The 24,602-nt window shown below is 40.8% G+C and overlaps 1 protein-coding gene across 1 annotated transcript in view; it reads right to left on the minus strand.

Moving 5' to 3' along the window:
- The window catches only part of ADAMTSL3 (ADAMTS like 3), a 418,321-nt gene that overhangs the window by 38,401 nt on the left and 355,318 nt on the right, over positions 1-24,602 (minus strand). Inside the window, exons 20-22 of the mRNA XM_025392622.1 lie at positions 18,276-19,347; positions 12,785-12,912; positions 8,789-8,917 (exon numbers count right to left, since the gene is read on the minus strand). Coding sequence (XP_025248407.1) covers positions 8,789-8,917; positions 12,785-12,912; positions 18,276-19,347 — 1,329 coding nt within the window. The remainder of the gene's footprint in view (positions 1-8,788; positions 8,918-12,784; positions 12,913-18,275; positions 19,348-24,602) is intronic.

Genomic DNA, 24,602 nt, shown 5'->3' on the forward strand with positions numbered 1-24,602 from the left:
TTCTATGCTTTTGCATATATGCTGTTTTGATTAAAATGCCCTTCCTTTTCGTTACAAGTGGGCTGGTTGCAATTCATCTTTTTTATAAACCTTTTCTGACTCCTTAGTTAGAAGCCTTAATTAGTTTCTCTTTAATGTGTCTGATACACTTTACAAACACTTCTATTTTTGCATTTATGATATCATATCATAATTCCTTTGTCTATATAGCTGCAGAAACCAGATTGTATTCATCTCTGCATGCTAAGGAACTAGATTGGGCTTAGTAAATGCTTAGTGAATGCTCGTTGAAGGGAAGAAAAGATGGATGGAATTTCCAACCATGATTGGCTGTTTGACTGAATATAGGGTTGACAGGAGGATAGTGGGAAGATTTCTGTATCATAGACAGAGGTAGGAAAAAAGGGGAAGGCGGAGCCTTTTTGAGTAGGAAAGACATTTTAAATATACATTTTAAGATGACAATTTTAGCTATTTCAAAGATTGCATGAGTTTTTAAAAGAGATAACAGCATAGAAGAGAGGATATATTTCAAAAACCACAGATCAGGGAAAATAAATTCATTTTAATTTAGAATATAGTCAAAAGCACCAAAATGTCCAGTTCATAAAACAAGAGCAAGCAGATAATATTAGATTTCTTTTTAAGTCTTCTGAAAAGTATATGCAAAAATCGGTGGGTAAATACATTTTTCTGGAGAGAGAGTTCTTTTTTTTTTTTTTTTTTTTGGCCAAAGGGATTTATTACTTAAAGACGTATGAGAATCACTACCATTAAATTCCACCCTATATAATATAAACTAGCAGTTTATAGGGGAAAATAATTGTCAGAGCAATGAGACCATGTTTAGGAATTTAACCACATAATCCTGCTTTACCACAAATATTTTCTCAAGATCCTCCCCTGAAAGGGTAATTGTTAAACCCAGTAAAGAAAGTTAGTAATTTGCCTAGACATCAATAAAATTCTTAGGTATATTCCACAGCATTTTATCCCTTAAAAAAATCCCCTGATTAAGAAAAACCTTTTAAGTTTATGTGATATGTTTCTTCTGAAACTGACCATCCTCCCATAGATATGAAAGGGCCTCCTTGCCTGCACATACCTCTTGGGTATGTGCATACATACACCAAGTGCTCTGCTTTGACCCAGTGAGATGCACACTTGCCATCATCTGTTTGTGCATGCACTGTGTGGGATTAAATAGGAAACTGTAACTTCTACCTACCTTTTCTCATTCTCTCCTCTCAATGAGCAGCAAAACAATGATGGGACAGGTAAGGTTTAAAACTACCCCACTAGTAGATTCAGACTTTCTAGCTGGCAATTTGGGGATAATGTACTTTGAGTTCTAGACATTTTAATTTTAATGCTCTATGTAGTTACAAAAATGTTGAATGTCCTGTGACCCAACAATTCCATTCCTGTTACTCTTTTTTTAAAAAATAATCCAAATGACACAAAAAGTTATATGCATAAGGTTTCTTACACTGCTGTATGGAACTATAAAGAAGTACAAATAGTTTAAGTTTCCAAAAACAAGAAAAGGGTTTAATTATGCTACATTCACACAATGACACACTGGTGTGGCTAGTAAATGATATTTATGATTTTTTAATAACATGGGAAAATTCCATGACTTAGATATAGAGAAAGGGTTACAGGAATATAGCAAAATAGAAATAATGGTTGTGTCTTTGACAGGATTATGGGAATTTTTTTTGCCACATGATACTTTGTTATGCTTTCCAAATATTTTATGAGATGTGTTACTTTTTATGAGACAAGAAAACACACAAAAGCAGCATTCAGAACAGAAAGGGCACTAGCTTCAGAGGCAGTAACTGGGTTCGGAACTTGGCCCTGCCATTGTCTAGGCCTGTTACTTTGGTCAAGCCTCTTCTCTGGGGATCTTGTGTGCAAAACAGGGCTGGACTCATGGATTCCTAAGGTCCTTCCATATTTAATTCTCAAGATTTTATTTCAGTAAGATCTTACCTAGTTATCTCAGGGAAAATATCTTTCCCTGTTTATTCTTCATCCCTTTTTGGAGGCAAGAAGGGACCTGATCAAGGCTGGTAAACACAGGGCTGTGGCTGGCATCCAGACATCTAGAAAGAGCTGTGCATTCTGAGGCCACGAGGACATGAACAAGACCTGAGTCATTTCCATCTAAGGCTGTTCAAATCCCCTCAAAGAACCCTTTCTACTTACTTTCCCCCAGTGAACTTGTTTTACCTTCAACATTAGCTTGTATAAGAGACTTTTTCAAATTTATCGAATTCTGGTTTCATTGATTTACAGACTCATATTATTTGGTTCCTTTCTTTTTTTTTTCCCCCCTTTTTTCGAAATGGAGTCTCACTCTGTCGCCCAGGCTGGAGTGCAGTGGCACTATCTCAGCTCACTGCAACCTCCACCTCCTGGGTTCAAGCAATTCTCTTACCTCAGCCTCCCAAGTAACTAGGATTACAGGCGTGCGCCACTATGCCCGGCCAATTTTTGTATTTTTAGTGGAGACGTGGGTTTACCATGTTGGCCAGGCTGGTCAACCCCTGACCTCAAGTGATCCGCCCACCTTGGCTTCTCAAAGGGTTGGGATTACAGGCGTCAGCCACTGTGCCCAGCCTATTTAGTTCCTTTCTTTTTACTACAACTATAGTTTTCAAGTCATCATACACGTAACTGGATTTTTCATGGGCTGGTATTGCAGCTCCAAGAACTCCTTTGTAAAGGACATTGTGTCTACATATTTTGAGAGAGGTTTTTTTTTGTTTGTTTTTGTTGTGTTTTTTTTTGTTTTTTCCCCCCTAGATTCCCTCCCAATAGTAGGTGAGGACTCTTGGCCCTCAGTTCTAAGTTCTGACTGGCCAGGTATCTTAGTTCAAGCACTTTTTCTACATTTAGTTTTATTTCGTCCCAGATTCCTGCAAAGGACCAACGGTCTAAGATAAAATTTCAGGACTGGAAACAGTCTTCCTGGTCATCCCATCATAATTCCTCATTTTATAACAGAAAACTAAGGAGCAAGGAAACTATGTGATGGGTCCAAGGTCTTACAGGAAACAGGGCTAGGAGGTGAACAACAACAACAAAACAATATAACTGATAACCACGTGTCAAAAAAAAAGTCCATTCTCCAAAATTAATGGACATTAATAGTTGCTATATTTGCTTCAGACTTTTTTTTTTTTAAAGACAGAGTCTCGCTCTGTTGCCCAGGCTGGAGTGCAGTGGTGCGATCTCAGCTTACTGCAGCCTCCACCTCCTGGGTTCACGGCATTCTCCTGCCTCAGCCTCCCAAGTAGCTGGGACTACAGGTGCTCGCCACCACGCCCAGCTAATTTTTTGTATTTTTAGTAGAGACGGGATTTCGCCATGTTAGCCACGAGGGTCTCAATTTCCTGACCTGGTGATCCACCTGCCTGGGCCTCCCAAAGTACTGAGATTACAGGCATGAGCCACTGCGCCTGGCCTGCTCATTTTTACATTGAGTGGTTTGTTATTTGTATTGATTTAGAGAAGCTATTTCTATATTCTGGTACTATATAACAAATATTTTCTGCCAGAAATGTGGCTTGACTCTTAAATTTACATGTCTTTCAAGGATCAAAACTTTTATATCTTAACAGCAAAATGTGTCAATGTTTTTTATAACAGCTTATTGAAATATAATTCATATACCAAATATTTTACCCTTTAAAAGTATAATTCTGTAGTTCTAATATATTCACACAGTTGTGTAACCTCATCAACACTATATAATAGATGTTTTACTTTATGACTTGTACTTTTTGTATCTTTTCCATTCCAAAGTCATAAAGATATCTCTTATATTTTATGATTTTTTAAAATATGTTCATATTTTAGGCATTTACATCAGAATTTATTTTTGGTTGAGATTTTTTATATTTATAAACAATTATCCTATAACAATTTACTTAACAGTCTGTCCTTTATTGGTTTTTAATTCTTCTGCTATTAAATTCTAGTTTCCACATACTATATACTTGAATCTGCTGTGGGCTCCACATTCTATTCCATTTATTTGTCTATCCCTTTTACATTGCTGTAAGCCTTCAAGCTTTATGCTAAGTCTTTATATTTGACAGAGCAAATCTCAGCCACCTTGTTATTCCTAAAAATTGTTTGGGCTATTCTCAGCCACATGCACTTTCGTATTAATTATAGGATCAGTTTGTTAAGTTCTAGCAATCCCACAGGATTGCTTTTTTTTAATTGAAATTATTCTGAATATAGAGATCCAAAACTTTTAATATTTTCCTTGCTTTTAAATGAGGATAATTATATTATCTACAAATAAGAAGAAATTTTTCTACTTATTTTCTAGTTTTTATTACATTTCTAGTCTTCTATTATATTTTATTATATTTCTAGTCTTCTCTTGGTTTCTAATTTTCTAGTTCTAATTTTTCTAGTTATTTTATCTTATTGCACTGGCTAGTGCTAACGCAGTGTTGAACAGATGTAGTGACAAAGGGCATTGTATGTTTTTTCCTGATTTTAATGGGACTGTTTGAGTCTCCCCATTAAAGTGAGTATGATGCTTACAATAGGTTTCTGACAGGCAAATCAAGGTAGGGATTATCCCTTCTATTACTGGTTTGCCAAGAGGTTTTCACGTCATTTTTGTGTTGAAGTTTATCAGATGCTTTGTCTACATCTATTAAGATGATCCTAAATTTTATCACCTTAAATCTCTGTGGTAGAGATGGAGATGCTTCACCCAAATCAACCTTCAAGGAGGAACTTGGTGTCCCTGCTTCTGGTAGCCTTTGGTTGTTAGTCCCTTCACAATCTGTCTCCACCCACCCAAAAGCACATATGCCCCTTCCAGAGAGGCCCACAACCAGTGACTGCAGGAGGCAGGGGCATGAAGGCCTGGCCACTGTAGGTCAGCCTGGGGCAACTCTAATGAGTCACATATGTCTCAAGGGGGCTTGGCAAGGCTTTGTGGGCCTGCATCACAGTCCTCCTTTGCCCTCTGTCTAATCCTGCTTGCTTCCTCCCTTCCACATATGTTGACAACTAATAAATATACTACACAAAAACTCCTTCCAGGGCCAGACGCCGTGGCTCATGCCCAGAATCCCAACAGTTTGGGAGGCTGAGGTGGGTGGATTACTTGAGGTCAGGAATTCGAGACCAGCCTGGGCAGCCTGGGCAACATGGTGAAACTCTGTCTCTACTAAAAATACAAAAAAAAAAAAAAAAAAAAATAGCCAGGCATGGTGGCTTGCATCTGTAATCCTAGCTATTTGGGAGGCTGAGATAGGAGAATTGCTTGAACCTGAGAGGCAGAGACTGCAGTGAGCCAAGATCACATCACTGCCCTCCCTCCAACCTGGGCAACAGAGTGAGACTCTGGAAAAAAAAAAAAAGAAAAGAAAAAAAAAACAGAAACAAAAAACCCCTCCTTCCAAAGAGGATTCAACCTGTGATGCTCTGTTTAAAGTAGATATTTTTAAAAATATTTGCCTTCCTGGGAAAAACTCTCCTTTAGTCATCCACATGACTGGATTCATTTGGGAATGTGTTAAACTTTATTTATTTGCTTCTGCATTTATTGTTAATGAGTCTTTTGTATAACCTACATGTACCCAGCTGCCTGGTGAGATGTCAGGTGCCATCCAAAGTTGTATAATTTTTCCTCCTAAAGGAGATGTACACCAGTGTCCTCTAATAACATTCAAAGGTGTTTTTATTCTTTAGCTTAGTTTTAGTTTAGAAGCATCTCTAATCTTTCCAGGCAGTTTGAGTTTGCTCTAAGAAGCATTTGTCCAGTGCACCTTGTGTTTAAGAAATTTTCTACGCTTGGGGCTCGGCCATTGATGGCTTTGCCAGTGCCCTTCATTTGGGAATCACCATCTAGGTCAAACCCATTCCCATCTGTGGCCAAGAGAGTTCCTTAGAGACTAAAGAGGAGTGTGACACACAACAAAACACTTTAGAGAAGGGACTCACATCAGGTGCATCTCTGATGAGCTTAAGGAATAAGATAAACAACACATAATACACAACAGAAAATTACAGGATAAGTAATGTTCTTACTATGTATTAACGTGAAAAAAAAAACAAAAAAAAAAAACAAAAAAAAACCATGCAGCAACGATATTTACTGGTCATTTTCCCCAGACGAACTTTTCTTTCTTACCAGAAGGTGGCAAAAAAGGTGCGCTTTAAATTACCCCCACCCAAATGGACAGAAAAAAACTTTTTTTTAAAGAGTAAGGCAAATAACTCTCTCAAGTTAGAAGTTTTAACCTTTAGAAATAGGCAAATATGCGGACTTTTAGGTTCTGTTATTTAACATAGTTATTAGAAATATCTCTAAGAGTGACTAGAAATAATCCCTATTGACATCTATACCACATGGGTTGACGAAACATGTTTGGCTATAAAAAAGATAAGATGAACTTCTCTAGAAGCTATCAATATGTGTTATGGGGTCTATAAAAATAAGTTCATTATAATTAGTGGGAAATATTCTAAAGCAACTTAAAAAAATCATATATGCCACTGATTTACAGAAATCCCAATTTGCAGTATAAAAATGTAATTTGTAAGTAAGAGTTCAGTTTTGTAAATTATGTTTCAATGTACTCATCTATAAGATGAAAAATGGAATTGGATGATAACCACAGTCCCTTCTTCTATTAATATAATATATTCCCTGCTTTAGAGATGAGGGAAGAAAGATATATGACTCACCTATGGTTATATACTAGCTAGTGACAAGACTGTCTGTAAAACTCGAGTTTTCTGACCCTTCATCAACTTCACCATCTGTCTTAAAAAAGATGAATTTCCCTAGAAAACTCCATTAGGTATGGCTTCTGCCCATAAGAAAACACTGTAAGTTCACTACAGGTTTGTTTAAAATGGCAAATAACTCAACATGATTGTGGTGCATTTGGAGGCAGGTTTATTTTTAAAAGGAAAGAACTCATCAGGAGTTCTGGGGTCTGAGTCCACGGGGGAAGACTGCCAGGTAAAGAAAGGCCAAATGGGACAATTCCTAGTAAGAGCTGAAAGGTGAGGGAAGGAGGAGGGAGATGAGTACTCCCAGTGCCGAGTTCCATCTAGGCAGCAGTGCTGTCGACCCAGGAGGACAGTGGGGCTAGGGAGGGTCAGAGACAGCCCATGTCTGACTGGGCCTGGATGAGAATAAAACAAGATGAGTTTAATGGTCTTTGCTGGAGCTTTTACTTGCAGTTTCCATCTAATCCAGCCTCTGACTTCCGATAGCAAATAATGCACTCCAACCCTTTTAATGGCTCATCTCCCTGAAAGCCTGATTTTCAAGTATTGTGGAAGTGAAAAATTTAGAAGTCATGTTGAAAGTTGAGGTTTCTCTTAATAGAAGTCAGATCTATTTTTCAGAATCCTCTGCAGGTGTAGGGCTGTAGAAACTTTAGACATCTGTGGCTTGGCATCTGCAGCGTTCCGTTCTGCTTTTCTCCTTGCTATGGCCAGAGAATGCCGGCCCTTTCTGTAATGGTGGGTGTATTTTGCCAGAAAACTCACATATTTGTGGGTGGAGTCAGTTGGGAGACTGGAGCAATTTTTCAAAAGTCTGCATAAGCCAAACACTGCAGGGATTTCCAAGGGGTGAAAAATAATATCTTGGGGGTTAGCAAATTTCCACTGTTTGTAGAGCCAAAGGTGTAGCTTTGGAAACATGGCAAGTAACTGATCATGACAGTGGAGGGAGAGCCTGAAAGCTGGATGAGTGTGTCCTCGAATCCCTCATTACATGCGCCCTCACTGCATTTCTAAGAGCAGTAGCAGCTCCTCTGTCACCCTAGGCAATCAGGGTCACAGCCTAGGCAAAGACTCATCTTAAGTGGCTGCAACTACAGGTATCTACTTAGAACTTGGAAGCTAGGGAAATACAGTTGTCCAGAGAGTTAAGTCAATGCAGATTTACTCTGCATTGAAAGGCATACACAAAGTCATCTAAAAGAGTATATCTCAATTTGGAGGAGTTCATAAGTTTCTCTAAGGAAGCAATAAAAACCTATTCATACAACCCCCTCATTCCCAGCTCTCCTGGTCCCTGTAAAATGTACATATATGCAGCATATAATATTTATCTGCAGTTCAGAGATGCATGGGCCCAGATTAAGACTTAAGAATCCATGGCTTAAGGAGACAGGATGGCCCTAGGTTAAAGCAAGGTCAGACTGAAAGTGTTAATTCTATTAAAGAAAGAGTGTAAACATTAGAAAGGAGGTTTGTCTGCAGTTGTAAACATAGGAGAAAGAGCCACTGAGGCACAGGCTGCTGACGCTTACCCAGGGACAACCCAGAAGATAGCCTAGGTCAGGGGATATGGACATTTTAGCTTCCTGATCTGGCTTTGCCAAGTGTAGCTTTTGTCTATCTGGAGGACATGTCTTACAATTTCCAACAAATCCCATCCTCTGACTATGTTATTCACCAAGTAACCCTCTGACTAAAAGTTGGCCTTTTTTGTAGCTCTGCCCACAGGGACAGAGTGTTCTGGTCTTGCCAATATGAACAGTCCAGTGTGCATGGCAGTCACAGTCCACACTGGAAACAAGTAACTTGGCATTCTGTTTTATACATCGGTCTCATGAGCCAGTATGAGTTCACTCTTGAGAGTCAGATCCACTGTCAGTGTGCTGGGAAATCTGTTTTTTAAGCCTATCAGGCTGAGGTCTCAAATACCAAAATGCCAGCTGGTGTCTCCTGGCCACATTGGGACGGCCACACACCCTCCCACTGAAATGACCACACTTACCTTTTACAGGACATCGGATTGTCACGTTTGCTCCAAGGGCTGCCTCCACAATGCCTCCAACCATGACAGACAGATGGTTGTGCTCTGGTTTGGTGATATTTCTTTCAATAGACAAGATGACAGGTGCCTCTTAATTCAAAGGGAGCAGGAAACTATGTTAGGTTCAGGCTTTTGCTCTTTGGTAAAACATGTTGCATTTGGCAAGCTTTGTTGAGCCCTTTGAGGGCAGGAGTGGAGTCCTGGTTCTCTCTGTATCCCTCAAGGTGCACCATGGGGATGTGCACATACATACCTGGAGGTGCTCAGTGGACATATGGACAGATGGATGAATGGATAGAGGGTTGGATGAATTCAAAGGTACGTTGCAAAAACAGTATGTAGACTATGAGGATATTTTGGTTTTATAACTAAAATTGAGGATAAATTCCTCTTTGATAATTTGAAAAAGAAGGAATTCAGAAGATCAGAAGAAGCAAAGAAGACAGACAGAGCAGGAATGATGTCTCTGCAGTGCAGCCATGAATGAGTTAATGCAGGGACAAAACACACTGGGGCTTGGGACCACCTGACTTTTTTTCTGGAAGGAGGGATGTGAGATACTGGGGGAGGGGATTGATGAAGACAGGACAGAAGGTCCTGATCCATTCTGTTGTCCTTCATTGGGGCCAGCGTAATAAGAGGTTTTTTCCAATGTAAACATTTACCAAGTGTCCACTCTGTGGTCTGCACCTGGGTACAAGATGAGAAATACCTGGGTACAAGATGAGAAGTATCTCCTCCTTCGATAAGCACAAAGTGTAATGGTGCAGAAGGAGACATACACAGGCATTTGCAGAATAAATGTGGTACCTAATCCTTATAAAGTTTTTCTGAATATGGTGCCACAGCCAGGCTGACATGTGGATGCCAGGATGTAACCAGGCTTCAGAGCTCATTCAAAGCTATACTAGAGAAAGATGAGACAGGTAGGAGGCCACAATTCTTGTTGAGCCTCTTCTAATAAGCTGCATACGTGCTTGGACAAAATCTTCCCTCTCTAGGCTTCAGTTTGAATCCCATTAAAAAAATGATTGAGCTAGAAGATCTCTTCCAAGTGCAGTTCTCTCACCCAACGTGTAGTTCAGACCCTACTTAAATAAACTCATTTCAATCTAAAATAGAAAAGCCATTACTATTTAAAGACTATCAATTGCAAGGAGACCTATTTAAAACATTATTTACATCTCTACACTGCAGAAAGTCTCAAGAGAGAAATGTCTGACTTCCCACTTTATGAGACCATATGAGGTTATTACAAGTGGATCAGAACTGTCCACAAGAAAAATTCAAAGTTAACATTTAATTAATATGAAGCAAGTACAGGCATAAAATTTGCATGCAAAAATAATACAAACAAGGTCATAAAGAATCAAACGTCCATTTTAAAATGTTTATTTTCTTTTGGATTTCAGTATTTAGTTACCAGATTAATTTATTCACTCACTCAGGAAGCACACTTTGTGCCTGAGCTGGACAATGGCAGTACTAAGTTGGAAAACACACTCTCTTGTCCTCAAGGAGCTCACAGACCTGTGGGAGACACCATTACTATGCAGGGATGTGGGTATTGAGATAAGGGACTAGTTACCCAGTGGTCTCTCAGTAGCATGTGAGGGTCAGGGAAGCAACATCCCAGAGAGGACGTTTGACAGAGCATTCTCTTACCTTAGCACTGTCGCAATGGTTGGTTTCCCTACTACACCATCAGTACTATGAGAGCTCCTGAAGGGAGAGACCATGATCCCTGAACTTGTTTTATCACCTATGCATAGTTAGTGCATGAATTGGTATTGGTAACCACGTATTCTGGGGGAAGATAATCTAGGAAGGATCATGTTTGAGGGTTCAAATGTTTCCTTCTCTCCTGGAGTACCTGGGGCAGTGGAAAGCTATCCAGAGAAATGAAAAGATAGGAACGCTTTGGCTGGGAGAGGACTTTGGTTTTCACAGCACATCCTTTGACTCCTGAAGACTTCACAGCAGCTCTACCAGGAATATGAGCTGTTCTGGGATGGGCTTAGGAGACTTGACAGTTGCAAGGGGGGCTCCCATTCCCCCACAGGAGTTCCAGAACCTTGGAACTAATACTTTCTGGAAAGGAGCCGATATTCACAGGACAGAACAAGCCCGGAGGATCAAGGCACAGAAAACCAAGGCCTGAACGCCCTGCCTTGGGAAGGCAGCCAGGGAAGGGACTCAGAAGAATTTTCAAGACATACAGATTCAGGGACCATTTAAAATCAACTAGTCCGGGCTGGGCGTGGTGGCTCACACCTGTAATCCCAGCCCTTTGGGAGGCGGAGGCAGGCAAATCATTTGAGGTTAGGAGTTCAAGAGCAGCCTGGCCAACATGGTGAAACCCTGTCTCTACTAAAAAAAATACAAAAAAATTAGCTGGGTGATTACACCTGTAATCCCAGCTACTCAGGAAGCTAAGGTAGGAGAATCGCTTGAGGCCAGGAGGTGGAGGTTGCAGTAAGCTGAGATTGCACCACTGCACTCTAGCCTAGGTGACAGAGAGAGACTCTGTTTCAAAAAAGAAAAAAAAAACAAGTCAACTAGTCCGGCTGGGACAGTGGCTCATGCTGGTAATCCCAGCATTTTGGGAGGCCGACGGGGTGGATCACCTGAGGTCAGGAGTTCGAGACCAGCCTGACCAACAAGGCGAAACCCTGTCTCTACTAAAAATACAAAAATTAGCAGGTCATGGTTGCGCTTGCCTGTAGTCTTCCCAGCTACTTGGGAGGCTAAGGCAGGAGAACCACTTGAACCCGGAAGGCGGAGGTTACAGTGAGCTGAGGTCATGCCACTGCACTCCAGCCTGGAGGACAGAGTGAGATTCTGTCTCAAAAAAAAAAAAAAAAAAATCAACTAGTCCAACCTCCTCAGTTTGTAGATGTGAAGTACCTGCCGCAAAGCTCAACACTGACTAAATGCTGGGTTCTAATTCCTGAATTCCTGATACTGTCTCTCTCTACTCAGTTTAGTCCATTTGAGCCACAGATAACAGAAACCACAGAGTAGGGAGGTGGCAGATGGCTCTCTTGTTTTATTATTTATTTTTAATTTTAATTTTTTTTTAGACACAGGGTCTCACTCTGCTGCCTAGGCTTTAGTGCAGTGGCATGATCACAGCTCACTGTAGCCTTGAGCTCCTGGACTCAAGGGACCTTCCTGCCTCAGCCTCCTGAGTTAGCTGGGACTACAGGCATGCACTACTCCTGGGTAATTTAAAAAAATGTTTTTTTTGTAGATACATGATCTTTCTTTCCTGTCCAGGCAGGTCTTGAACTCCTGGCCTCAAGTGATCCTCCTGCCTCAGCCTGCCAAAGTGCTGGGATTACAGGCAAGAACCACCCACTTTGGCCTCTTATTTTTATCCCAGAACATGAACTTGCCAAATACAGCTTTGCCTGCAACTTTAGCACCTAAAAATGTTTCTTTATAATAAAAGTATATTTTAATATCCAAATGACATTGTCCACCTCCCAGGAAGACACACACTACTTTACAGTTACAACTTCCTGAAGGTGTTTCTCAGGATTGGCAGGTATGCCACTGGGAGGTATATGCAATCTATAAAAGATAATTATTCTTTTCTGTTGGCTGGTGGAACTTTAAAAAATGCAAAGTTCATTAATATCAACACTGCCAATTAAACCCCATGTCATTATTTCCTGATTCTTAGAAAGTGAGCTCCTGAGCAGCCGTTTTCAGTGTGGTCCTCAGGCCGGCAGCATTGGCATAACCTGGGCACATGTTGAAAATGCCGATTCTCAGACTCCATCCCAAACCTACTGAACCAGAACCTCCAGGGGTGGAGTCCAGCAATCTGTGTTTTAACAAGCATTCCAGATGATTCTGACGGCTGCTAATGAGAACTACTGCTCTAGAATTTAATGTTAAAAACAAATAAACAAAGAACCAGGCATTCTAGGTTTCAACAGTGGGCATTACCTGCATATAGCACAGAAGAACTTTCCACATCTGAACCAAGATGATTAGCTACAGAACATTCATATATGCCTTGTTCTTTCCTTGTAGGATTCTGTATCTGTATCTTCCCAGTTCCATCCAAAATTATTCTGTAGAACAGTTAGAAAGAGGACACATTCATATAACAATTTAACTGACCTAGGGCTACAGTGAGTTGCAGAGAAAGAAGACTGCACCATTATAGGCTTTGGGCTGGCAAAGATCACAAAGGATAATTTTGTCAAGCATCCTGCCTATAAGCAGAAAACTATATAGACCAGGAGGGTGGAGTGTTTCCTCTTGCCATAGGTTAACAGCAATGTTAGAGCTGAACAGTGCTTAGAAATCCAGTCTTCCCATCCCACTTTACATGACAAAAGACTTTTCTGGTGAACTCAATGCTTAATCTGCCACATTTTTTAAAAAGACAACCCAGCAAACCTATTCATTTGCTGGATGTTAAACATTCATTTTCTGCCCAAATCCTTCCTAAGAAACTGCAGGTGTGGATTTTCAGTTTGGATTTTCATGCTGGAAGTGATTGGGTTTTGGCTAAGGCTGTTTTGCATTGGATTATGGTCTTATTATTCCCGTATGAAGAAGTCGATTGAGGTAATCATGCTAAGTCTGTGGCATACACTGGATTTGGACCACGCTGTTAAGAATTAGGGCTAACCTGCATGACGAGTTCATTATGGTTTCCCAATTACTGATATTCCTAAAATCCGGTGTGTAAATACCACTTTGAGAATCAGAGTTGGTCAGGTGTAGCCTAACCAATTAGATAATTATTCAGAGATTCAGAAAATATATCTAACGGTAAGAAGAACCTTTGTTATGAAGGGAAGAGTGCTTGTTCTGCTTTTATTTTATTTTATTCTTAATAATTTGAATCTGCTTCTAAATCACCCAGATCAGTGGTTATATACTATTTTTCCCCTGCCCCATCTCACTTTATAGATCTTAGCAATATAGACTATTCTGCCCTGTAAATACTGTATGTTTCATCATGAGATGAGCTGTGCCACTTCTTTATTTCCTGTCACTTCATGTTGTTCGCTCTATGCTTCAGTCATAATGAACCTTAACTGTTTCCAGAACCTTCCATGATTTTTCATTACCGTGAGCTTTTGCATATGTTATTCACTTCATTTGAAATGCCCTTCCCCCTTTCTGGCAAACTCAGACCCACCCACTGAGTCCTGGATCAAATGTAATTTCCCCTGTAAAGTTTTCACCAATACTCCTAGAGTTATCTTCTGTATCCTCTGGGCTCCTTCTTCTCTGGTGCATATATTTATTTGATGAAATATCGATTTCTTCCCACTAGACTGTGATCTTTTCAAGGGCAGGGAACCAAATCTTATTCACAGCTGTGGATTCTCACTGCTTAGACTTTTATATAGCAAGTTCTCAAAAATCTTTGATGACTAAATGTATGAATGATTAGAATAGTACGAAATAATGGCACAGAGCAACAGTACCAAGAGCATACAAGCCCTGCTGCAACACACATAAGAAATATACAAAAGCGGGCAGAAGTCAAAACAGCGAAAGTGTCTCAGAGCAACAAGAGTATGGCAGACCTCACTGTTGGTAAGGCAAGATTTTCACTGTCAAATCCTGAGGGAGGAGAAATAGTTGGTTAAAAGCAAAAGTCTAACCAGTGACTACACATGAAAAATAAACACACTAAATCATTTTCTTAAATTATTTCATATATATGTTTGTCTGATTTAGCAATTCTCAAATAATGCCTTTGTTTTGTAGGTTTCAGTGTAACAGTCCAGTGAGAAATCATTGAGATCAGAAATAGCTGAGCATGCATGAACCTTACATGACAGGTGGGGCCACTGGGTACCTAGCCTGGATCTGTCCCTGGGCTGGAGAACCACCAGGTTGAATTCTGTAATAGATCTGACCTTGGCCTCTGCTGCATAATCTTACTTTTAAGTTGAAGTAATAACAAAGTTGATCTTTCTACAGGCACCATCTCTAACTGATCCACCCACAACCTTCTCTTCATAGTTGAGATTTCTTACTCAATTGACATCCAAACAGTACTCCATGCCTACACAGTTTCTCTCACTGGATAGAGGCTTTCAGGAACATAATTCCATTTCTAAATTACTTCAATTGAAAAGATTTTTAAGATTCAGAAAGTATATTTAAGGATGAGAACCTTTGTTATGTAAAGGGAATTAAACATAAACTGAACAAATTAATTGGGTAAGTTTTGGAGGAAAAATAGAAATGAAAATGGATCTTATTATCTTAAAAATTAAAAACAAAACATTTTACTGGACATACAAAATTGCTTCTGTTTTGAATGGTTGATCCTTAAAGGATGCAGAAACACATCTGAGGAGGATGTACCATGTCAAAACTTCTTTATACAAGCTCCAGGAGTCTCAGCCTGATAAAGTTATGTTAATTCCATTCCATCAAGTCAATCTATTTAAAATGAACTCAATTCAACAAATATTTATTTAAACTGATCAGGCTCCTCTATATCACTATAGTACTTATATGGCCATAGGTCAACAGATCACTTCAACCTCTCAGCCTCTATTTCCTTACAATTTATAAAATGGATTACTGAAACAAGTTAGCAGTTTTCAAAGTGTGGTCCATGAATCCCTAGAAGTCCATGAGGTCAAAGCTAGTTTTGTAATAATACGAAGCCATTAATTTGCCTTTTTAAAAATGGTACTGACCTTTCACTGAGAGTGCAAAGACAGTGTTGGTAAGACTGCTGGCACCTTAGCATGAACCAAGACAGTGGTATGGAAGTTTGCCAGTAATCACTGTATTCTTGACTACTATGTTTCACTTGCTGAAAAAAAAAATGCCAGTTTCCCTGAAGCATGGGAATTCCCGTCCCTTAATGGCCGGGCACGGCAACTCATGTCTGTAATCCCAGCACTTTGGGAGGCCGAGGTGGGTGGATCACTTGAGATCAGGAGTTCAAGACCAACCTGGCCAACATGGTAAAACCCTATCTCTACTAAAAATACAAAACATTAGCTGGGGGGTGGTGGTGTGCACCTGTAATCCCAGTTACTTGGGAGACTGAAGCAGGAGAATCACTTGAAACCAGGAGGCAGAGGTTGCAGTAAGCTGAGATCGCACCACTGCACTCCAGCCTGAGTGACAAAGCAAGACTCTGTCTCAATAAAGAAAAGAAAAAAAAGAATGTCCTTAATGAAGTAGTAAAAGGTATTAATCTTACTAAATCTCGACCCTTGAGTCCATACGTTTTTCATATCCCATATGACACAATGGGAAGTACACACAAAGCACTTCCACTGCATGCTGAAGAACTAATAGCTTCTTTCATGGAATATGATTTTTACTTGAAAGAATGACCAACAAACTATGACAAAAAAAGTCCACACTATGATTTAAAGTTGGGTATTTGGTAGATATATATATATATTTTAAATGAGCTGGCCAATTCAATGACACAAGTGACAGTATTTGTTGCCAATGATGAAAAAGTTTTGATGTGAAAATTAGAATTTTGGAAAACTGATATCCACCACTGTAAGCCTGACAGCTTCCCAAAACTTAAAGACTTTTTTTGATGAGATACGTGGTGATTTTTTTAATGTGTATTTTTTTACATTGCATAATGAAATGTACCAACATTTGGAAGGTCTGTATCACTCAGTGAGCCAATATTTTCCAAATGACCAATTTATGTTGTTACAAAATCTTGTATGGGTAAAAAATCTATTCAAAATGCAAGAAAAAAACAGATTTCATTAAACAGAGTACCAACATTTCATTAATATAGTTTCAGATTGCGCATTTCAACTAACCTTTGAGAAATTACCCTTTGTCTAGTTTTAGTGTAGAATTAAAGAATATCCACAATTATCTCAAAAGATATTAAAATATTCTTTCTCTTCCAGCTAACACATTTGTATAACACACATTTCTTTTCTCCATATACTTTAACTAAAACAACATTTCACAACAGATGCGAAAATAAGAATCCAGCTGTCTTCTTTTATTATGCCAGACATTAAAGAGATCTGCAAAGATGGAAAGCAATTCCACTGTTACCAGTAATTTTGGTGGCGGGGGGATGGTTTTCAAAAAATATGTTCTTTGTGTGAACATATTATGGGCCCATTATTTTTTCTAAATAGATTAATGGAGATATTTTCAGTGTTTCTTGGTTTTAATTTCTAGGGAAGTAAATAGCAATAGATACAACTCACATTTATAAAAGCTCTTTAGGCTCCTCAATCATTTAAAAATTTTAAAGAGTCTAAAACCAAAAGCTCTAAGAACTGCTATGTTTTAAGGTTTATTCTACTTCTAAAATTTCATTGTACTCTTGTGTTCGGAGTTCTAGCATTAAAAATTCAAAAATTGTATTTTTTCTACCTTTTTAAGATATAGCCTAATAATTTATTTAAAAAACTGAATTTAACCTAAGTTTTTTCTGATGTTTCACATACGATGCTCAATGCACAAAAGACATGATAAAAGTAAAACTTGCATTTTGAAAGCACCTTATGATATGCAAAACGGTTTCACATCTGCTGTGTTATCTGTGTCTCTTAACGATCTCTAAAGGCAGATAAGATACAGCTGGAGCTCGTAAATGTGAGTGAATCAAAAGGCGGCACAATGACTATAGTCCTTTCTATACAAACAGCAAGATTTGAAGACAATAAAGAATGCAAAAGTAAATTAGTATCTGTTATGTAAAATAAAGGAAATGTGACATTTTTGCACTGGCATAGATAGAGATCAGAATAATATATGACTTAATATTGTGTTTTGAACATCTCAAAACACTTTCTTATTTTTGGATTGTATGACATTTAAAAATTACATGATAATAGAAAACTACTTCAGATACCCAAGCTTTCGACTAAGGCTACTTATTTGTGTGATACTCAAATACCACTGGCAGTATTCAAGAGATATGGCCCTTGGTTCTGACTGGCCATGAAGTAGTCATGGGATTCTGCTTCTCAATGACCTCATCAGAAAGGTTAACCCCTGCCCCTGCCAACCTCATGGGGCTGATGTGAGCTCAAATGAGATACCATGTCTTGTAGACATGGAAGAGCTCTGTAAATTCTGATTTGCAGCTCCAACATAATGTAGGATTACTGCTAGTAAGCTTACTTTTAAAATGCTCTTATATTGATTTTATTTTTAAATGCTAAGTGTTGAGTAAAGGGGGAGTGTACACATGCTTAAACTTATTCTTGCTGGATCCAGTCTTATATCACACCTCTATGATAGTGATTGGGATGATATGGCGGTTGAATTTAAAAATTCCAATGCATATGTCAAAAACACATCCTAACATTTTTAAGTTTCTTTCCTACAGAATCCTGTTGGAAACACATGCCTAGGAGAGGAATTTGAAAATATTTTCAAGAAAACTGGAATAGCCATTAAGAAGGTAGTGCAAAAATGAATACTGCATTCTTATTTTACTTACTTTACTGAGGGCTGTAACAAGGTTCCATCCTTGGTCCATGTATATGTGGCCTCACCAGGGGTAATAAGGTCACACAGTATATTGATGACCTCTGTCCTTTTTGTAATGTATACTGTATTTCCAATCCTGGAATTTATCGTTTTATTAAATGAAATTGAGGGAGGTTGGCTTTGCCTCATGAGAACAGGTCCTTTCGGCTTGAATGTCAGCTTGCCTGAGTTTTTTGCATTTGAGCTTTGGGACACACTTCCTGTTTCCCCCCTAAGCTGAGCAGCAGGAGGCATCTCTTCCTGGATGCCCCACCACTGCATGTGTGTTGGCTGTGCCTTGGCTAATTCGGCCACCAGCTGATATATTAGCTGGGACGCAAGATCATCGCTGACCTCTCCGGTTTCCATGAGCTGACTCATGTTTCTTATCAGCTCATCAAACTGGGCTGTATCCATGCTGTATGCTCCTTGTTTAACTGCTGCTTCAAACTGCTTATTCTTCAACTCCCAGGAGTTGGTGTTTCCTGCAGAACTGCTGCAGTGGCCTAACAGAGCTCTCAAGAAAGGCTGGTTACTAATGTAGTCATCATCCAGATAAAGGTCATTTTTGTTATTCCACATTTGCCTCATTTTATGCCATGTGACTCCCAAACTATTGGCTTCATTGTGGTCCATCCCAGGATATTCCCTCATAGGCTCCCTGAGGGCTGGGCGTGCAATGAGACGGTTGTCAGTACCAATGAGCTTGAGCACAACGGTTTCCCGTGCAGAGCCTGCAATGCACCGGTACACGCCAATGTCAGGGGTGGCAAGACTGTGGATTTTTAGTGAGCCTGACTTGGTGATGCCAAGCCGTTTGGAGTTCTGCAGGCAACGGCCATCCTTCTCCCACTGGATCAGAGATTTCTGGAATCGTCGCACTGGGCACTTAATAATCACGGATGTGTTGGGCAGCAAATAGGCTCTGCTACCAATGGTCAGGTTAATACGCTTCTCTTCCCTTGTCTGAATGTAGACTCTCTGGACACTGAGGATCTGAGGACCCTGCTCACCAAGTTTTGTCTTCATCTCTGATTTGATTTCTCCAAGAAAGAAAAGAAAATACAAACAAACATCTAAAAAATACAGACTTTTTGACAGTAATCTTTCAAGGCTGCTATAGGCTAACAAATGTTATCTTTTTTTACCATTTTAAAACGTTCAAGAATCAAACCATGAATAATATTATACATCCACAGTTTGGGGTAAATTTCATAACTATCTAGTACTTTAGTGGCAAAGAATACAAGTGTGGGTGAGTTGCATGAAAATGTGTAAGTTATTTGACAAAACCCTGGTTTTGGGAGGCATGAGGTTAAATGATTTGGTGAAATGTAGGGAATAGTTATTTCCAGATTTGAGGAATATTTGTTCTAGGCCATGCTTATATAATGGCTCCATAATTACCCAGCCTCTGGGTACATGTTTCCATCAATAAGGGTCTGATATGTCAGGTCTCTATCTGGCAGAGAGGCCCTCTGGCTTAGAGCCATGGGTACCCCAAATCTGAGGGAGGAAGTGAGAGTGGGAATGTGAGCGAAATATTTGAAGGGTCTGAAAGGAGGCTGAGGTTGGCCAGCTGCAGAATATAACCCAAATATGTCGATTAAGCTAGCATGGGGGTCTGAGGAAGCAATGGGGAGCCGTGATCAAAAAAGAACAGGTGGCATAGGCAGTTTGAAGCCAGATAAATCTGAGTTTGAATCTTAGCTCTGCCACTTGGACAAATTCTTTCATCTCTCGAAGCCTCAGTTTTCTCACCTGTGAAATGTGTATAATATTAGTGCTTCCATTGGGAGGGAAGTGAAAATTAAGTTGGATTGTTTATATCAAGTGCACAGCACAGTAGCGGGCACATAAAGAGCTCTCATACATAACTGCTGTGACCACTGACCTGGTGACAAGGGCAGGTGCAGCCAATGCACAGCAGGGCAGACTGAGAGGGAACAGAGATGGGGTTGGCTTTCACCTGTTCCTGGGCATCGACTCCTCTTAATGGGCTAGGCCCAAAGACAATACTTCCCAGATTCTGTCCCCAAGAGAAGTATTTCTCTCCCTTATTTCACCTGAGGGAAGACTCAATGTGTTCTGGTAGGCATGGGAGAAGGAGGACGGTGATATGGGTGGAAGTCTGGATCCTCTTTGATGATGTATTTAGGTTCCCGAGCAGATTGTAGAGTGTAGGATGGAGAGCTTGGAAGCACTAGCGAGTGGCAGAGAGATATTGGACTCACGTCAAGAATATTGCTGGATTTAGAAGGTCATGCAGTTGGGACCTCATCTACCTTGTGGGATCCCAGTTACAGGTCCTCCTTGTTGTAGCACAGGCTGGGAGAAGGAGCAGATTGAGACTCCTCTTTCATAGCCTTCTCAGGCCCTTGGCACTGGCTACAATGTGTTTACTGGTACCCTGATAACTGAGAATAACTGAAGTCCTCTTGGATGCTCATGAGCCCTTTGAAGTCTGGCTGCCTATTGGGGTTTCATGGTGTCAACAGGTTCAGGGAAACAACAGAGGTGAACCCATAATCTCTGTGGTAGAGAATGTTCTTGGTGAAAGACATGCATAATTTGTTTGTATACAAATTCCATACAGATGCAATTGGTAGGTCAGGCCTATTGATCTCAGGATGGGTCCAGGGTTCTGCTTGAAAATACTGTTACATCATCTCTGAGTGGAGCTGGTGGCCTGCCACATACAAACTTTTACTTGTTGGGAGATAGAGTATCCACAAAGTATGTCAAATGGCATCAGCCAGTTAAGGCATGTAAATTTCCCCTTATTTGGCTAGAATACCATTTTGAACTTTCTACTGTTCAACAATCAAAAACTGAAAAAAATGTATGGAAGACTCCCTGTTAAATTTGTAGTCAATCCATTACCATAGATAATACAGATGGTGTTCAAAATACTACATCTTCACAGCAAGAGCTCAATCAACCAAATGTATCTGGCTGTAGCACTGGAACAGGGTCTTGGAGGCCTTCTATAGCATGAAGTGTTACCCCCATAGTTGTTCAATTATGGACAAGTCAGGCGGTTACTGGCAGAGTGGCCTGAGCAGGTGAGAAATGGTCATGGGGTTCAGGCAGAGGTTATTTACTAATTCCTTTTTTTCTGACCATATTTTAAGAACCAGTATGGACATACTGGTATGTGCAGGTTCAATATCAACTCTGACCATAGATGCTCTAAAAAAATGGCTCTCAAACTTTGCTATTTGCTAGAATCACCTGTTATTGTTAGTATTCATTAATCTCAGTATCCTGGGTCCCATGCCCAGAAATTCTGGCTTATGGGGAACAGCCAAGGAATCAGAATTTTTTAAAGTTCCCCAGTTGACTGAAATGTATAGCCAAGTTTGAGGACCATTGCCCCAGCATGTACCACTGAATTAAGCCAAAGCAGTAGAGAAAGGCACTCCTGACCCAGTTTCTTTCACTGAAAGACAATTTGATAGGAAGCTGCTGGTCAAGAGGGAAGGGAAAATAGGAAGCAGCATCTGGGTTGTCTGTGAGCACATTCCAGTCTTCACGATGTCCAGTGTACTCTGCAAGAGGATCATGGGAGGGTTTCTTTCTGGTTTTAGCATCAGGAATCATTATACTGTACTCTGAGTAATTAGCTCATTTCCTATCTAATGAATACTAAACTATGTAACTGGCAAGGCTGCCTTTTTCAAGATGGCTGTTATAGCAAGTCTGGAGCCAAATTAGTGCCTACATGTAAAAGGAATATAAAATTCAAGACACGATCACATATTAACATTGTTTGTTCTCCTTTTTTTATTACTCACCTGCTTCTATTTTTACTAATCAGATTGCATGTTATGAACACTTAGAAGCGGCCTACTGTTGTAACAAGGCAGAGTGTGCCTACCTATGTAACTATCATTATTATTTAAAAAGATCCAGGTGGCCACTGTCTGGCTATGGGCGTTTCAGTGGTGGACAACAGAAAAGATGGATGTTCACATGGATGGCTTTGTAACTCACTCTTCTCAAGCAGAGCATAAACTGTGTTCAGTCAAACTTTTGAATTAACACAACTGAGGAATGTGTGGAGATCGACTGTTTCAAGGTAGCAGTGGCTGCTACAGATGGGGTGGAAGCTTGAATGTCTTTGCTATCACTGGGATGGTGTGGAAGCCCATGGGGAAACATCTGGCTAAACAGCTCAAGCTGTGGATGACCTGAGACTAACATGAGGCCCACAAAGCATCCTGGTGCCCTGGGACCAGCAGAGAAGTGGGTTCCAATGATGCTTAGGTCCACTGGTACCCATGTCCCTCAGGGTTAAAGTTGATGAGATTCTGAGCTTGGGGCTTAAAGTTGATGAGATTCTGACTCCTTCTAAGGTAGGCCATGAAGCCTCAGGTGGTGGGCAGGGCGTAGCCTTGGTAAAGAACCTGCCCAAATGGTAGGGTAAGCACAGGAGAAGCCCAGCTTTTCCCTCTGGCTGCATGCCCATTTACTGGAAGGCAGGCCTTGTGGTCCCAGCTGGTCCCTTTCCCAACTCTGCTTCGGTCATTGCTCACACTGGGGTACGGGACATTTTGACTGGCAGGTGTGCCTGGGGAGTAAACTGGGATTCCAGCCAGAGATTGAAACTCCTGGGCTCTGCCAGGCTGCCAGGTTCCACAGTTTGAGTCAGTTCCTCTCTTGGGGCTCCTGTGAGTTCCTTGAGAGCAGTGCCTGGAGCATGGCATCATCGAACATAGTTCTTGGGCAAGAAACTGGTCTGGTTTGGGTTGACCCTCCTCTCTCATCTGGGGATGCCCCAAAACAGCAACACTGGCTAAGCCTGATTAGGCAGGGGCATCATGCACTCTGCAGACAGTGACCAGGTACCAACTACAGCACCCTCCTGAACGGGCTGCTGGGCTGTGCGAGAGTATCAACCCATCCCTCCACCTCTCCCACTGTGCTAGATGTGAGAAATGCCACATTCTAGAAAATGAAATGAGCTTTCTTCTGTAAGTCCTCTTTCTGGGTCTTTGTGTCAGCCTGCCACACCCAGTCAAGGCCAGTTCCGGGTGCCCAAGGCCATCTATGGCCGTGGCCTCAGCTCCTTGCTTGCTGAGTCCTGCCTTTACTCTAGTCATATCCCTGGCATGACTTCAAGTCCTGGTGCCATGCCAGGTTTCTATCCCAAGCCATCTGCCTGGATATTTCCGCGTGGTCTTGGCAGCATTTGCTCTGGCCATGACACAGCATCAAAACCTTCCTATTACCCTGCTGGAACCCCAGCCTCTCATGAACCATCCCGGAATATGACTGATGGACTTGTGCTGGTTTCCACTCCTCCCACTAGGAGTAAAGATCTGACAAGCTCATTTGAAGCTGTGCCAAGAACCTGGGCAGATACTCTGGATTCTCTTCAGGCTTCTCTGAACTGAAGAGGAGGCTGCCAGGGATGCTGTGGGTGGATTCCGAAATGAGCAGTGGAGGCCCCAGAGGCCCATGGAGGCCCGGCTACAGTAAATTCAGGTTGTTTCTGTGGTACTCTTCCACCAATTTCAGTCTGGCTTCTGCTCCCAACACCACACTAAATGTTACTTGGAAAAGACAACCAAGGGCCCCCTAGTGACGAACTCAATGTCTTCTCTTCAATATTCTTACTTGACTGTCTTAGGGCGTACGGCACCTTTAATCACTCACTTCATGAAGAAGTCTCTCCTCCCTAAGTTTTTTTTTAACCTTTTTTTTTCTGGTCCTTTCTGACCACCATTGCCAGTACCCAGCTGGCTGTTTCTACCCCTCAGGTGCCAATGCAGGGCCACTTTCTCTCTTGCTCTATGCTTTTCCTTGGATGATTTTGTAGTTTTAACTAACAACTCTAGGTTAATGCCTTCAAGTTTATCTGTCTAGCCTAGATCTCTTTCTGGAACTCCAGACCTAATTGTCCACTTCTTGCTGGAAATCTCTTCCAGGTCCCTCAAGTTTAAATGATCATAATCTAAACCAGCAGTCCCCAACCTTTCTGGCACCAGGTACTGGTTTCATGGAAAACAGTTTTTCCACAAACCAGTTGTGGGGGCGGGGGTTGGGGGCTAGATGGTTTTAGGATGAAACTGCTCTACCTCAGATCATCAGGCACTAGATTTTCACAAGGAGCTGCAACCTAGATCCCTCACATGCACAGTTTACAATAGGGTTTGTGTTCCCATTAGAAGCTAATGCCTCTGCTGATCTGACAGGAGGTGGAACTCAGGTAGTAACGCCTGCTTGCCCACTGCTCACCTCCTACTGTGCAGCTCAGTTCCCAACAGGCTACAGACCAGTATCCGTTTGTGGC

This window comes from Theropithecus gelada, chromosome 7b (assembly GCF_003255815.1).
Source record: "Theropithecus gelada isolate Dixy chromosome 7b, Tgel_1.0, whole genome shotgun sequence".
In the NCBI taxonomy this organism is placed as follows: Eukaryota; Metazoa; Chordata; class Mammalia; order Primates; family Cercopithecidae; genus Theropithecus; species Theropithecus gelada.